The 15,243-nt window shown below is 40.9% G+C and overlaps 1 protein-coding gene across 2 annotated transcripts in view; it reads left to right on the top strand.

The window, feature by feature from the left end:
* Nagk (N-acetylglucosamine kinase) overlaps positions 1-15,243 on the top strand; it is a 39,310-nt gene extending 24,067 nt beyond the window's left edge. For both annotated transcript variants that reach the window (XM_073959413.1, XM_073959414.1), the window contains exons 3-5: positions 13,718-13,928; positions 14,038-14,263; positions 14,327-15,243. In XM_073959413.1, coding sequence (XP_073815514.1) covers positions 13,718-13,928; positions 14,038-14,263; positions 14,327-14,934 — 1,045 coding nt within the window. In that variant the 3' untranslated portion in view covers positions 14,935-15,243. The remainder of the gene's footprint in view (positions 1-13,717; positions 13,929-14,037; positions 14,264-14,326) is intronic.

Below are 15,243 nucleotides of genomic sequence, written 5' to 3'. Positions count from 1 at the left end.
GATATTTTGAAGTTTTTATCGACGTTTTCGTTCCAAATTGCATGTTATTTGACAATTAGAGTTCCTATTGGTAAAAAAACTTCTCAACCAAAAATATTGACATAGGAAAGACTTCGTTCGGGGTATTAAACATTCCACTTGAATTTTGTCGGTAAAGATCCACGCCTGCATGTAGACGCCATAGAAGGGTACATCACGATTTGTTTAAATGTTGTGGCCTCAATATCTCAATAAGGCTAAAATTCGTTGGGGGTATAAAACTTACCAGCTAAAATTTGTCGGTATAGCCCCCATAGAACGGTACTTCCCGATTTTCGGTATTTTGAAGATTGTGGCCTCAACATCCAAACGAAATGGCTGAAATTTGGTATTTAGTTTTCGTTGGGTCTATGAAACTCAGCACATGAAATTTGTTTGTATAGGTCCAGGTCTTCATATATCCTCCATAGAACGGTGCCTCCCGATTTTGGTTATTTTAAACGTTGGGGCCTCAATACCGCACCGAAATGGCTGGAATTTGGTATTAAGTCTTCGTTGGGGGTATACAACTTTCCACTTGATATTTGTCGGTAAAGGTCACGCTTTCTCATAGCCCCCATGGAAGGGTACCTCCCGATTTTCGGTAGTTTGAAGATTGTGGCTTCAATATCCCACCGAAATGGCCGAAAGTTGGTATTTAGTCTTCGTTGGTGGTACACAGAGGAAAGAAGGCTTCTCTAAAATATGTCCCAAACATATTTTGCAGCAAACATATATTTGTTTGCAATCAGTCCCAAACATAAAATATGTTTGGGTCCTGCAAACAAATAAAAGTTTGGGTGAAAACAAATTATATGTTTGAGTGCAAACAAATCATATGTTTGGGTGCAAACAAATACAAACCCGAAAGCCACAAAAAAAAAAACAAACACATGCTCAAGTGGGCGCTTACTGAGAGCAAGGGAGCGTATATTTTAATGTAAAACACATTGAAATGTATGCTCACTTGCTCTCAGTAAGAGCTCACTGGCTATCTCGAACATATACACACATTTATAAATGGTGGTGGTTTATTGAAAGGTATAGAAAAAACGCAAAAGCAACAACAGACACATGGTACATAAAGAATTCCATAGAAATACATAACAGACTTTAATAAAAGAAAAATTAAATAATAATTCATAAAAAACCGCACTTTTAAAAAGAATGAATTATATAGGAATATCATTGAACGCTTGTCCTAGTTTTGAATAAAGCTGAAATCATCAGCGGGAAATCGGCAACTTGAATCAAATGATTATATAATGTAATAAATAGGTACATCCATATCCAAATATACATACACATATACACATACATATGTATGTATATGAAAAATGTATTGATGTAATTACCAATATTAAATGCGATTTCTTCCTTGTCCAATAAAATATATCCATTCACCTTTTTGATTCAATTATAAAATGTATTGGGCATTTAATTTACAAAAATGCACAATTTCTTTAAGAAAAGACAAAGCACTGATTTATTCACTCACTTTACCTTCACTCAACGAAGGTATTTAGAAAACTGAAGAAACAAGTAAAAAAGTATCAGTCGGTTTTGCCGACAGAGATATACCCTCAGCCTGTGTAGGATTAAAGATCAAAAGTTTTGCGGAGGAGATACTAAAAGTAATGGATAGACATTGACCATTATGGAAGTGGGTCTCCAGCCACTACATATGGTGCCTATGGGGTTTTTACACCCTTCAGGCTGTTTGCTCAAGACTTGCCCCTGAAAAAATTTTACCATCGTAATTGAGTTGCTTCAACAAAAATCAAAGGGATTCGATATCAGGTCTTAAGGTGAACTTATCCGAAATTTTGTGTTGGAGGTACCGGATGGAGTGGACAAATATAGTCCATATTTGAACCTGATCTATATCTGGTAGATGTATTAGGATATGTAAAGTATGGACCAATTCGGCCACTCCCTTCAAGAGTTACCGTACGAACAATTTTTCCGAACATTTTTGAACTTTTGTGGGGGAGATACCTAAAGGCGTGGACCGATATGCCTTATCATCGAACTTAAACTATGTTTGGACAAAATATTACTAAGGCCAAATGTTGGACCGAATCGGCAGATCCGTTCTAGAGTTATCTTGCGCTCCAACCACCTCACACGGTTTCATAGGGGATTTTTGCAACTTTCATGCTATTTTCTCAGGAAGTATGGACTTGCCCCTAATGAAACTTGTACCGTCGTATGGGGGGCAGTGAATACAAGTTGCTAAAGCAAAAATCTAAGCGATTCGAGAGATGGCCCTAAGCTGAACTTTTCCGAAATTTTGTGTGGGGGGTACCCGAAGTAGTGAACCGATTTAGTCCATATTGAAACCTTATCTAAGTCTGGTACACATTTCAGGATGTGCAAAGTATGGACCAAATCGGTTACTCCCTTCAATAGTTATCGTGTGCACAATTTTTTCGAACTTTTGTGTGGGAGGTGCCGGAAGGAGTGGACCGATATAGCCCATCTTCGAACTTAAACTAAGTTTGGGCAAAATATTACGAAAGCCCAAATTTGAACCGAATCGGTTCATCCGTTCGAGAGTTATCGTGCGCTCCAGCCAGCCGGACGGACATTGCTCAATCGACTCCAAATTGTCTGAAACACATTTCGTCCAAACATACTTGGGGTCTAAAACCATTATTTCGATGAGGCAAATTTTGCCCGTATGAAAGTGTATATACCCTCGTTAGCATAAATGCTGAGGGTATAAAAAGTACAACATAATACCATTTTTTTCTTTTCCTCTTCGCTTGCTAAGTAGGTTAACAACAAAGCACGAATCTTTTGCGTCTCCTATTACTCCATCATACACACAGCTCTTTATTATAAAACAGCATTCCGAAGCCGCGAGAGCTCTGTTGTTACTCTCTTTTACAAAAATCCTCTCTCCACCCATAAAAAATATGTTCTAACATAAAAAATATGTTTGTACCCAAACAAATAAACATATATTACATATATTTGTTTGGATCCAAACAAATATTTGTTTGGGACTGATTGCAAACAAATATATGTTTGGATCCAAACATATTTCTAACATATATTTTTCTGCGTGTGCACTTGAAATTTGTCGGTATTGCTCCACGTCTTCAGCCAGAGCAGAATAACGGTTCCTTTTTGTCCACAATTTATAGAATGGTTTTTATAATATATTTTAGTAGTATACATATTTGCGATCGTCACATGAAGTCTTCTTACAAAAGAATTTTAAAGCTTTATTGTATTTAACATTTCGTGAAGACAGGTGAGTTAAAAAATATTTAATATAAGATTTTATTTATTGTAACTCGGATTTTACACTTAAAACATGTGACATTTGATTTTCTTTGAATTTGTGCACTTTGTTAAAGCTATTTAATAGGGAGTGTTGTAGGATGGCGCGTAGATTTTTTATTATATTTTTAGTACATATAGTTTCTAACAAATTTGTAAAGTTTAAGCTGCAACAACATGCAACAAAATATTTTATAATTGTTTTAATTATTATTATTTTCATCTAAAATTAGCGAAATTCAGGAGGTACATTTCTATGGGGGCCATATAAAAACGTGAACCTGTGCCGACACTTCTCCGTCGGAATATTAGACTAAATACCAACATTCAACTAATTCGGTTGGATAATGTATCTATAGAAAACGTGGACCTATACCAAAAATTCTTATAGTAATGTATGTATAACACCGTCGGAGACTAAATACCAAATCTAAGCCATTTCCTTTGGATAATGAGGTAGAAATCTTTAAAATACCGAAAATCGACAGGTACCGTTCTATTACTAAATATAATAATGAATGAAGTACAACTGTCAATCTAGAGCTGTTCTTATCCAAATTATTGACAAACATGCAATCAAACAGAGACTTTAATTTTTGGCGCGCTAAATCGGTACTTTTTTCCACTGTGCGTGTGTTTCCGGGTAACTGTAGCTGCAGTTCTATTCAAGGGAGTAGATACATTATTTGCATTGAATTATTCTAAACCAGTTCATAGCCTTAAACAGCTTCACCACCTGATAACTCTCATACCTGAAAAATGTGCATATCTATTTGATTGTAGATCTAAATTGGAACCATTGCTAAATAAATAAAATTACCCATCTGAACTTAATAACAATCAATTCACATCAATTCAGTTCCATTTAGTCCACATTGTTGGCACAAATTCATTTAGTTTTAATAAAGTTCAGTGACTTTGTTGTAGTCAAATGATGGATGTTGCATCTGTGGAAGACAGACTAACAATCTATGTACTTAATTGGGATCATGACTTTCTTCTCAAGTCAAGATTGCATAATCAAATTAATTTCAATTGACAACAAGTATGTAAAATAATGATACTTTATTGCAATTTTTGTTGTTATGTAAAATATGATTTTTATTATATTTTGAGTGATGGAATGAATACTTCATTGAATAAATGTCATTGTTGATGTCGCAATAATCAATTAATCAATAAATCATGGGCTTTTACTGATCAAAACATTCCATTCCAATGTCATAGACCTATGGTTCAGGAATTTGTTGTTATAATTTTTGTTTTTGTCACATCATTGGCATAGGTTTTTACATCTTATCGATAAGAGTTTAATGCCAGCAAAAGGGGGCATAAAACAAATAGTAATTCCCCTGTGATTTACAATTATGTTGTTGTTATTGATTTTATTTTTTTGCTGATATTGATTGTCACATCACACTTATTTACACTACGGAAGTTGTTTTATTACAATTATCACTTGCGGTTTTATTAAAAAAACATTGTTATAGCCATTTGGTTATTACAATACCAATTTATTGGAATGCAGATTGTAAATCAATGCCGGTAAATTTCAAAGTAATTCGGCGGTAATCTTTTAAATGACTACATTTTTAGTTTTATTGGTCAAAACATTTTCTAGGCCCTTTATTATGTTTTATTTGATGAGTTGTAACAATGGGATTTTTTTATAGTACATTTGGTGAGAATTATCATCTGTGCTGTAAACCATCAAATGCTTACTCTTTGCATAATGGTTCTCTGTCATATTGCAGTGATTTGGAACAGAACAAAATTCGGAAAAATTCTATAAAGCCATGTCCTTCTATCTGTCTGTCTGTCTGTCTGACTGGCTGGAGCGCTCGATAACTCTGGAATGGCTAAACCGATTTGGTCGAATACTTAATAAAGTTCGAAGATGTGCAATCGGACAACCCGATTTGACTCAGACTTTGCACATCGAAATCGGTTCACACCTTCGGGTATCTCTTCTATCGGGAGTAAGTCCATACACCGTGCCACCGTGGTGCAATGGTATGTATGCACACCCGCCTTGCACTCAGTCTGCGGTTCGATTCCCAGGCTAATCAACATCAAATTTTCAACGGTGTCAAAATAATACCCCCAGTAATGTTGGCGACATTTCCTATGTATTTCAGCCATGAAAATCTTCTCTACAAGTGGTGTCTTAGGCACGCCGTTCGGGCTCTGCAATAAACAGTAGGTCCCATATCATTGAAAAAATATAAATCGGGGTGCACTCATTGATATGAGAGAAGTCTCCCTTGTCCCTCCTGGAATGTTAGTGGAAAACTGATATACTTACCCCAAAGCTATAAAAACCCAACGTTCACTAACTATGGCCCTTAAAGGGAGTCCTGGTCCAATCTTGGCACATGGTAATCGTACTTCCAAACTTACGTCAAATTCGAAGAATATATCGGTGGCTGCTTCGATGAGCTGTAACCACCAAGCTACTGGAGGTAGTTGAATAGGCAGGGCAGTTGAAAAGGTGCAGTGTCTCGTGCAGACCTGTGGTGCACGCTGGTTTTACACGGTGTCATCGATCCATGCCAAAACTACTCTGGTTTATCGTAGCAGCTGAAGCTCCTTAGCTGCTATAGATTGGTGATTTTTTCCGAGGTCTGCATTCACACGATATTTGTTTATGGCATCTGCGACTGCATTTGTGTTAGTGCTATTCCAACCTGCTTGATAGACTTGTTGATCTAGTAGTTCTCTCTTATATCTTATATCAAAACAATGAATATACATACCTCCTGAGTCATATCCACTATTCGGTGATTCGGATTACTCACAGTAACACCCGAGCAACAAGAGCATCCAATCGTGTTGCTGTACTGGAAGAATCTTCGATTCCGTATGCTCATGGTGGTCCACAGATGACATGAGGAGGGCATGCCATTGTGCTGCAGTACTGGAAGAATCTAATCTATCAAGAAGAATCTCAATCCCACGGCAGCGGGTTTTCTGTACCGGATTGACCCGGGACCACAACATCAGCGTTCCCGCCAGCGGCTGCGACCTCAGTGTACATGTGTTTGTATTTGTTTCGTTTTTCTGTGTTGGGAGCAACATATCCCGGAATGCCTGCTCCGGATTCTTTTGGTCCGTGCCGGGACGGAGGAAAACCCAGGACCAATATATTTGTGCTCGTTTTGTCACATCCACATCTTCACCCATATCCAATCTTCGGTGAGATGCAATAGATGTCAGGAGTGGGTGCAATTAAGGGGTTGCTCTTGACTTGCCTACGCGAGGGACTACGATAGGGACTATGTTGCTGCATGCTACGCGAACACAGCCCCCAGTAAGTCGCCAATACATAACCATCGTGTCACCTGGTCTGACAAATGACGTCACCTGGCAACCCTTCATTTCCCTTGGATCAGACCATCTTCCCATAATTGTCTCCATCAGCAGACCACCCGATTTCATCAATCATGGGAAAGCTGATTGGCCGACTTTCAGAGAGTTCACCAATCACCGCTTCAGAGAATTGCCCAATCCTTCTGATGTTCGGGTAGCGCTACGCTCGCAGCCGCTCGCCATATACCTGCTGGTCGAATACCCGAAGTAAGACCAAATTTCCCAGCAGAGCCGACGTGATGAGCTTCGTCGAACCAACCCCGATGTCCCCAGATTCAGGGAGCTGACACTGGAAGTTAACAGTCTGGTCGGCGAACATAAGCAGAACAAGTGGTTAAATCATCCGAAGAGTTGCAACATTGGAGCCGGTATAAGTAAATTGTGGACAACGGTTAAGTCACTCTCGAACCCTGGAAGGAGGGATGACAGGACCTCAGTCACGTTTGGCGACGTTACGTTGACTGACCCGAAGAAGTGTGCAAGTTATTTCAATTGACAGTTTGTCGAGCACCCCGAGAGTGACAGGGCGAAGAGAAGAGTGTTACGTCGCATTAGATCTCTTTCTGCCGAGGATGAACCACCACAGTTTACAATTGATGATGTTGCGAATGCCATCAGAAACGCTAAATCATCCAAAGCGTTGGGCCCTGACGGAATTTCCATGGTAATGTTGAAACAGCTGGATGAGCCGGGAGTGGAGTATCTCACTTAAGTTCTCAAACTGTCGCTAGCCACCCTTATTGTTCCCAAAGTCTGGAAAATGGGCAGGGTGGTCCCGCTACTGAAGCCAGGCAAGGATGCCAGTAAAGGTGAATCGTACTGACCGATTTCGCTTTTGTCACCTGTAGAGAAGACCCTTGAGGCCTTAGTCCTCTCCAGCATTAGAAATATCTATCAAGTTGCCGATCATCAGCATGGATTCCGTAAGCAGCACATCACGACAACAGCGCTTCACGCCATCTCCACACATATTTGTCGAGGACTCAGCCAGGAGCGGCCGTGTGATAGAACAGTGGTGGTGGCGCTTGACTTATCAAAAGCCTTTGATACTGTCAAGCACTCCACGCTGTTCGAGGACATTGAGCAGACAACCATCCGTCCAAGTCTGAAACGTTGGATAATCAACTATATGTGTGGTCGCCAGTCGTATGTGGATTTCAGGAACAAGAAATCCAAGCCCCGTAGAGTGAAACAGGGAGGTGAAATCTCCGGAACTGTTTAACGTCTACCTTTCCTGTATTCCGCCTCCCCCAGATGGCATTGAGATCGTAACGTATGCGGATGATTGTACGATCCTGGCGTCAGGTACCTACCTACCTGATGACATCTGTTAGAGACTGAACACCTATTTAACCGATCTTACCACCTTCTTCCACGCGAGGAATATGCAGATATCCGCCACTAAATCGACGGCCACTCTGTTCACTACATGGACGGCGCAGTATAGAAGAGAGTTGAATATCAGGGTCGATGGTAGCAGGATTCCGAACACAAACTGCCCAAAAATTCTAGGGGTCACATTCGTCCGCGCATACCACAGCTATCTGCGATAAACTGAAATGTAGGAACAAGGTCCTCAAGGCCTTGGGGTGCAGATAAAGAAACCTTGTTGATCACGTATAAAGCGATAGGTCGGTCTGTCGTAAGCTCTGGGGCGCCAGTTTGGTCTCCGAATTTATGTGACACGCAGTGGGATAAAATTCAAATTTGTTAGAACGCGGCCCTGAGAACAGGTTGCCTCCCAGTGGACCATCTACATGAGGAGGCAAAGATTCTTCCAGTACGACAACATAATGAGATGCTATCGTTGCAGTACTTGCTCGGTTGTTACCGTAAGAGCCATCCCAATCACCATCTGCTGGCCACCGATACACCCATGCATATCAAGAAGGATATTCATGCTCTAGAGACGGCGGTCCAACAATATAGGAGAGAACCTCTAGATCAACAGGCATATCAGGCAGGTTTGAACAGCATTCACACGGACACAGTCGCTAAGACATAAGCAATTATTGTGTAAATGCAGTCATCGGAGTACATCCCCATCTATCGCAGCTGAAGAGCGTCACCTGCCACGACAAACCAGAGTAATTTTGGCTCAATTACGCTCGGGATATTGCAGTCGACATCTGCCAAGTATGCGGCATGGGCCCGCACGATACTAAGCACCTAAAAAAAAAAAGTAGCCACCTTCGTGGAACTGGAGATAGACCCAGAGCCAGATTGAACAGGAGAACGAACATACAAACATAATAAAACACTGTTACAACAACAACAACTGGAAGAATCTTCCATTCCTCATGCATATGATCAACTGATAACATGCGGTGGCACTCCTTTGCAGTTCTCAGGGGGCGTTCTGACGGACCACAAGGCTTACCACGGACCGACTTATCGCTTTATCGGTGAAAAAAGTTTCTTTATCTGAAGCCTAAGTGCGGCCGTGTAGGGACTTGAGAACCTTGTTCATACACATCAGCTTGTCGCCGTAAGCTGTGTTGTTGTAACAGTATTTTATTTGTTTGTATACTCCTTTCTCCTGGTCGATCTGGCTGTTTAGATGGGGTTTGGTTCGGCAGGGCAGTTGAAAAGGTGCAGCGCATCCTGGGCGGATGTTTTGGACGGTGTCATCAATCCTTGTCATATAGAAATTTAGACGGCTGCAACATCCCGGGCGTACTTGTGCCAAAACTACTCTGGTTTGTCGAGGCAGCTGACGCTCCTCAGCTGCGATACATGGGGATGTTCACCGAGGACCGCATTAACACGATAGTTGTTTATGACATCAGCGACTGCATCCGTGTGAATGCGATTTAAACCTGTTTGATAGGCTTATTGATCTAGGGGTTATCTCTTGTAACGTTGGACCTCTCTTTCTAGACACGCCTGGGTGGGGAGTCCTATCCACCATATGGTGCTTAGGATGGCTCTCATTGTAACACCAGAGCAAGTACTGCAACTAATGCATGCCATTGTGTAGCTGTACTGGAAGAATCTTTGTCTCCTCATGTAGATGTTCCTCTGAAGACATGAGGTGGCACCCTGTTGCAGTTCTCAGGGCGGCATTCTCGTAGGTTTCATTATTTTTCCATCGCGTTGCACTTATATTCGAACCGTACTGGCGTCGCATAGCTTACCACAGACCGATCTATCGCTTTGTATGTGATAAACAATTTTTCTTTTTCTGCACCCCAAGTGCTGCCGGCTAGGGACTTGAGGACCTTATTCCTACATCTCAGCTTGTAGCTGTGGCTTGCGCGGACGACGTGAACATGCTGTCGAATGTGACCCCTGGAATCTTGGGGTAGTTTGTGGTCCATTGACCACGACATTCAACTCAGTGCTTACCTCAGCCGTCCATGTGGTGAACAGAGGGGCCTTAGATTTAGTGGCGGATATTTGTACACGCAGAAAAATTTATGTTAGAAATATGTTTGGATCCAAACAAATATATGTTTGGGACCGGTTGCAAACAAATATAAGTTTGGATCCAAACATAATATGTTTGGGTCCAAACAAATATATGTTTCCAACATTTTGTAACATATCTCAATTTGATATGTTTGGGTAAAACATATTTTTTATGTTAGAACATTATTTTCATGGGTGGAGAACATATATATCTTTGCACCCAAACATAAATATCTTTGCACCCAAACATATATATGTTTGCACCCAAACATATATATGTTTGCACCCAAACATATATATGTTTGCACCCAAACATATATTTGTTTCCACCCAAACATATATTTGTTTGCAGACCCAAACATATATTGTGTTTGGGACTGTTGCAAACATATATATGTTTGCTGCAAAATATGTTTGGGACATATGTTAGAGAGGCCGTTTTTTTTTTGCGTGTATATTCTCACTTGGAAAACGGGGGTAAGATCAGTCAAATATGAGTTCAACCTATCAATAAAGTCATCAGGGAAGATACCTGACGCCAATATCGTACAATCATCTGCGTACGTTACGATCTCAATACAGGAGAGGTAGATGTTAAACAGTTCCGGAGATATCACCCCACCTGGGGAACTCCCTGTTTCACTCTACGGGGTTTGGACTTCTTGTTCCTGAATTCCGCGTACTACTGGCGTCCACACATATATGGTCTGTTCCTTTACTTTTGAAAATGGTAAAACCGGCAAAAGTTGTAAAAGTTGTAGACTGCTCCCATATGAATTGTATGGTGTCTGAAGTAAAGGAACGCTTTTCGAGTAGAAAGTGGTAAAACTTGAAGATTCTTGCACGTAAAGGAAGAGAGCTATATTTCACTATCCAACGTTTCAAGCTTGGCCGAAGTGTTGTCTGTTCAATGTCCTCAAACAGCGTGGAGTGCCTGAATGTATCAAAGGCTTTTGATAAGTCAAGCGCTACCATAACTATTCTATCACACGGCTTGCTCTGGTTAAGTCCTCCACTAATACGTGTGCGTGGGGATGGCGTGCAGCCCTGTTATCGTGCTGTGCTGCTTACGCCACCCATGCTGAAGATCGGCAACTTGATAGCTATAGGCCTTTAGTACGGGCGACAACTTTAAAAGCGGTCTGTACGATTCATCTTCAGTAGCAGGACCACCCTGTCCATTTTCCAAACTTCGGCGACGAATTGGGTTGCTAGCGACAAGTTGTGAACTTTAGTGAGATACTCGACTCTTGGTTCATCCGGCTTATTCAGCATTGCCATAGAGATTTCATAAGGACGTTCCTGACGGCATTCGCAACATAATCCTTGTCTGGCTTCAGTAGCGGGACCACCCTGCCCATTTTCCAAACTTCGGGAACGAAGTGGGTGGCTAGCGACAGGTTGAGAGCTTTTGTGAGATACTCGACTCCCAGCTCATCAGGCTGTTTCAGCATTACAAGAGATTTCGTCAGGGCGTTCCTGACGGTATTCGCAACATCATGCATTGTAAATTCTGGTGGTTTATCCTCGGCAGGAAGAGATCTAATGCCACACAGTACTCGTATCTTCGGTCTGGGTGCCCGACGAACTGGCAATTGCAATAATTTGCGCTCTTCTTCGTATGAGTCAGCGTAACCTCGCCAAATGTGTTTGAGGTCCTATCTTCCTTCTTTCCAGGGTTCGAGAGTGATTTTTTAACTTCCATGGTCAGCTCCAAGATTCTGGGGTAACTGGGGTTGGCTCGCTCATTTGTTAGTCCCGTCGCCTCTCCAGGTACATATACAGTGAGCGGTTGCAGCAGGGAACTTCCCTTTTGCAATCCGATCATCAGCAGCTTTGGGAACTTCTCTGAAGCTGTGATTTGTGAACTCTCTGAAACTAGGCCAATTATCTTTCCCATGATTGAGAAAGGTGCGGCGTTAAGAGGTGTTGCAATCGGGCGGTCTGCTGATGAAGACAATTATTGCGAAATGGTCCGACCCAAGATAAACGACCGGTTGCCAGATGACGTCATTTGCCAGACCAGGTGACATGATGGTTATGTCTGGCGAACTGTGACACTCTGTCATTAACCGTGCAAAACGTTGAGCTATCAACCTGCTCACGCAGCAATATACCCCTCTGCTTCCGAGGACCGAATGTCACAAATCATGATGAGCATTTAAGTGTCCCAAGATCAGACGGTTATGACCGTCCAAAAGCGGGCTAATGTTGGGTCTATAACCTGGAGTACAGCTATTTATCGGTGGGATGTATACGTTTAGCAACTCTACCTCGCCAGTTCCACACTATACTGCTATCCCATACATTCCATATTCGGGGCAATAGAGTCAGGATCAAGAGAGATATGTCTGTCTTGAGCAGGCTGGTACAATGGGAAAGCGAATCTCCCACCTCCCATACATTACATGTAAGGGTCATTAAGCCAGGTTCAAGCGAGATAGGTCTGTATTGAACAGACTGGTGCAATAGGAATGCTAAGCCCTCACTTCCCTTGTTTGGTGCGATGCTTCCTCAGTACATTGTAACCATCACAACGCTCAAAGCTGCCGCTGTTGTTGAGCTTGGTTGCCTGTGCCGTCGCGGCTATGATATTCTTCCGATTTATACAATCTACTATTTTCTCGATCTTACCTCGGAGTCCATTGCAATTATATTACAAAAATACGCATTTTCAGGGATTTGTATTCTGATGACGGCGAATCACTAGAGGCTGTGTTCACGCATCATGCATCAACATATTCCCTGTCGTCGTCCTTCACTTGGACGATTACAACACCTGAGATGCACACACTCCCGTCATCTATTGCATCTCACCGGAGTTTAAGTGTGGTGTATGCGGATGTGCCAAACTGAACACATCCATATTAATCCTGAGTTTTCCTCCGTCCCGACACGTACAAAAAGAATCCGGAGCAGACATTCCGGGATATGATGCTCCCAACACAATACAAACAATACAAATACAACCATTTGTACACTGAGGTGGCAGCCACAGGCCAGAACATGGCTGCTGTGGCAAGTCAATCCAGTATCGAAGAACTCTCCCCTGGTTGTAATTTTTGATTGATCGTTTAAGGATCGCCGACCTTTAAAGTAATTTACGCTGTCACAGACCCATCATTGCTCCGTATGCTTGCGTTTGCATCTAAGGGGGATTGTCTCCCTTAATCATTCATCAGTTTACGGACTTCCTTTTTTAGACTTTTGGAGTTGGTGCAGATGAGGGGTCAAACGAAATCTTCCTGTGTGAAATACCCTTATTTGAATAAGAGATCCCCTCGGTCGTTGCCTAACTAGGGTTTCCTCCTGTTCTTGAAGTGGGAATTTCGTAGATACCTACCTCTTAGTATCGTGGGGATAGTTCCTTTCGAACTTCCTCACAAACTAATTGTTTGTATTCGTATCTTTACTTTGGTTCCAACTGCAGTATGTAACTTCCCCTCGTAATGCGTTCTTATCTATTGCTTTTCAGGTTTTGGGTATAAGTTAATTTGCGGTATAAGGTAATTGTACGTATTTTTGATGGTGTTTTTCTTCTTTATAATTTTTCTAGTCTTAGCTTTTTACTTCTTATTTGTTTTATTCTTAAAATATCCATAACTCCTTCTTTTTTTCTCTTCCAAAGGGGTGCTACACATTCACGTTTAGTCATCTGTGATGAGAAGGGTGAATGTTGTGCTACAACAACTGGATTGGGTACCAATCATTGGCATATTGGTATGGCGGAATGTGCTCGTCGCCTTGCCGATATGGTGGAACGTGCAAAAATCGATGCAGGCATACCGGAGGAGACACGTTTAACCAGTTTAGGCTTAAGCTTAAGCGGCTGTGAACATGTGTGTATATGACTGAAATGAATTTTTTATTATAACCTTAAGTCAAGGTCAAATAATTTGCATACTTATATTTGGTTTTTGTTTACATTCCTTTTTTCCGCTGATATAGGAAACTATCAATCGTGAACTGGAAAATGAATTACGAAAATTATATCCAAATTTAGCTGATAGTTATACGATAACTAGTGATACGGTTGGTAGTATTTTTACGGCCTCACCTGTTGGTGGTGTGGTTGTTATATCGGGTACAGGTTCGAATGCCTTGTTAAGGAATCCGGATGGCACCTCGTACAATTGTGGCGGTTGGGGTCATTTTATGGGTGATGAAGGAAGTGGTAAGTAGTAGAAGTAAACTTCGTTTATTATGATATGAAAGAATAATAACGCCTCTCTTCCAGCCTGGTACATATCACATCGTGCGGTCAAAATGGTTTTTGATGATATGGACAATTTCCGCAAATCTCCCTATCCCATTGAGCCCATTTGGAAGCTAATCAAAGACCACTTCAATATAGCCAATCGTCATGATATGCTTACCCATTGTTATGCCAAATTTGAAAAACCATTTTATGCTAGCCTATGTAAGAAGCTATCCCATGCCGCTGAACAAGGTGATGAACTTGCGAAATTTGTATTTCATGAAGCCGGCTGTCATTTGGCACGCAGTATACAAGCGCTGCTACCACATGTCCATGATGATTTAGTAAAATCGGGAGATTTAAATATTACTTGTGTTGGCTCGGTATGGTTAAGTTGGACCCTACTGAAAGATGGTTTCATTGAGACTCTGAAACAGCAAAATATACCATTTGGTTTAAAATTGATACGCATTACTAAAAGTATGGCTTATGGGGCATGTTATTTGGGAGTTGATGATATAGGTTATCCTTTGCCGCGTAACTATTCGGATAATTTTGAGATTATGTATTGTTATAAGAATCACTACACTAATGGCAACATGAATGGTAACAATGGAACATTAAATGGTCATTCTTTAAAAGAATAGTATTATTTGTTTATATAAATACATTTATTTAGCAAAACATTCCACATACATACATTGTATTAAAATAACCGTAATTTTATTGTATATCTTTATTATTATCAATTTGTCATATCCCTTATCTTCCATAACATGTACAAGTACATACACATGTATATTTACATACCTAAACATTTGTAGAGATTTTTACAAAAAGTACCACTTGAAATAAATGCTTCCTTTTTTATATGTAAATACGTACATACATTTGTAAAATTGATACGAACAAACAATTATTCAATAAAGTATCGCAGTTTATACAGAAAATAAAAA

This window comes from Musca autumnalis, unplaced genomic scaffold, assembly GCF_047663935.1.
Source record: "Musca autumnalis isolate F117 unplaced genomic scaffold, ASM4766393v1 scaffold_1, whole genome shotgun sequence".
NCBI lineage: Eukaryota > Metazoa > Arthropoda > Insecta > Diptera > Muscidae > Musca > Musca autumnalis.
The sequence above is the reverse complement of the archived record's forward strand: the minus strand, read 5'-3'. Positions and strand labels throughout refer to the sequence as shown.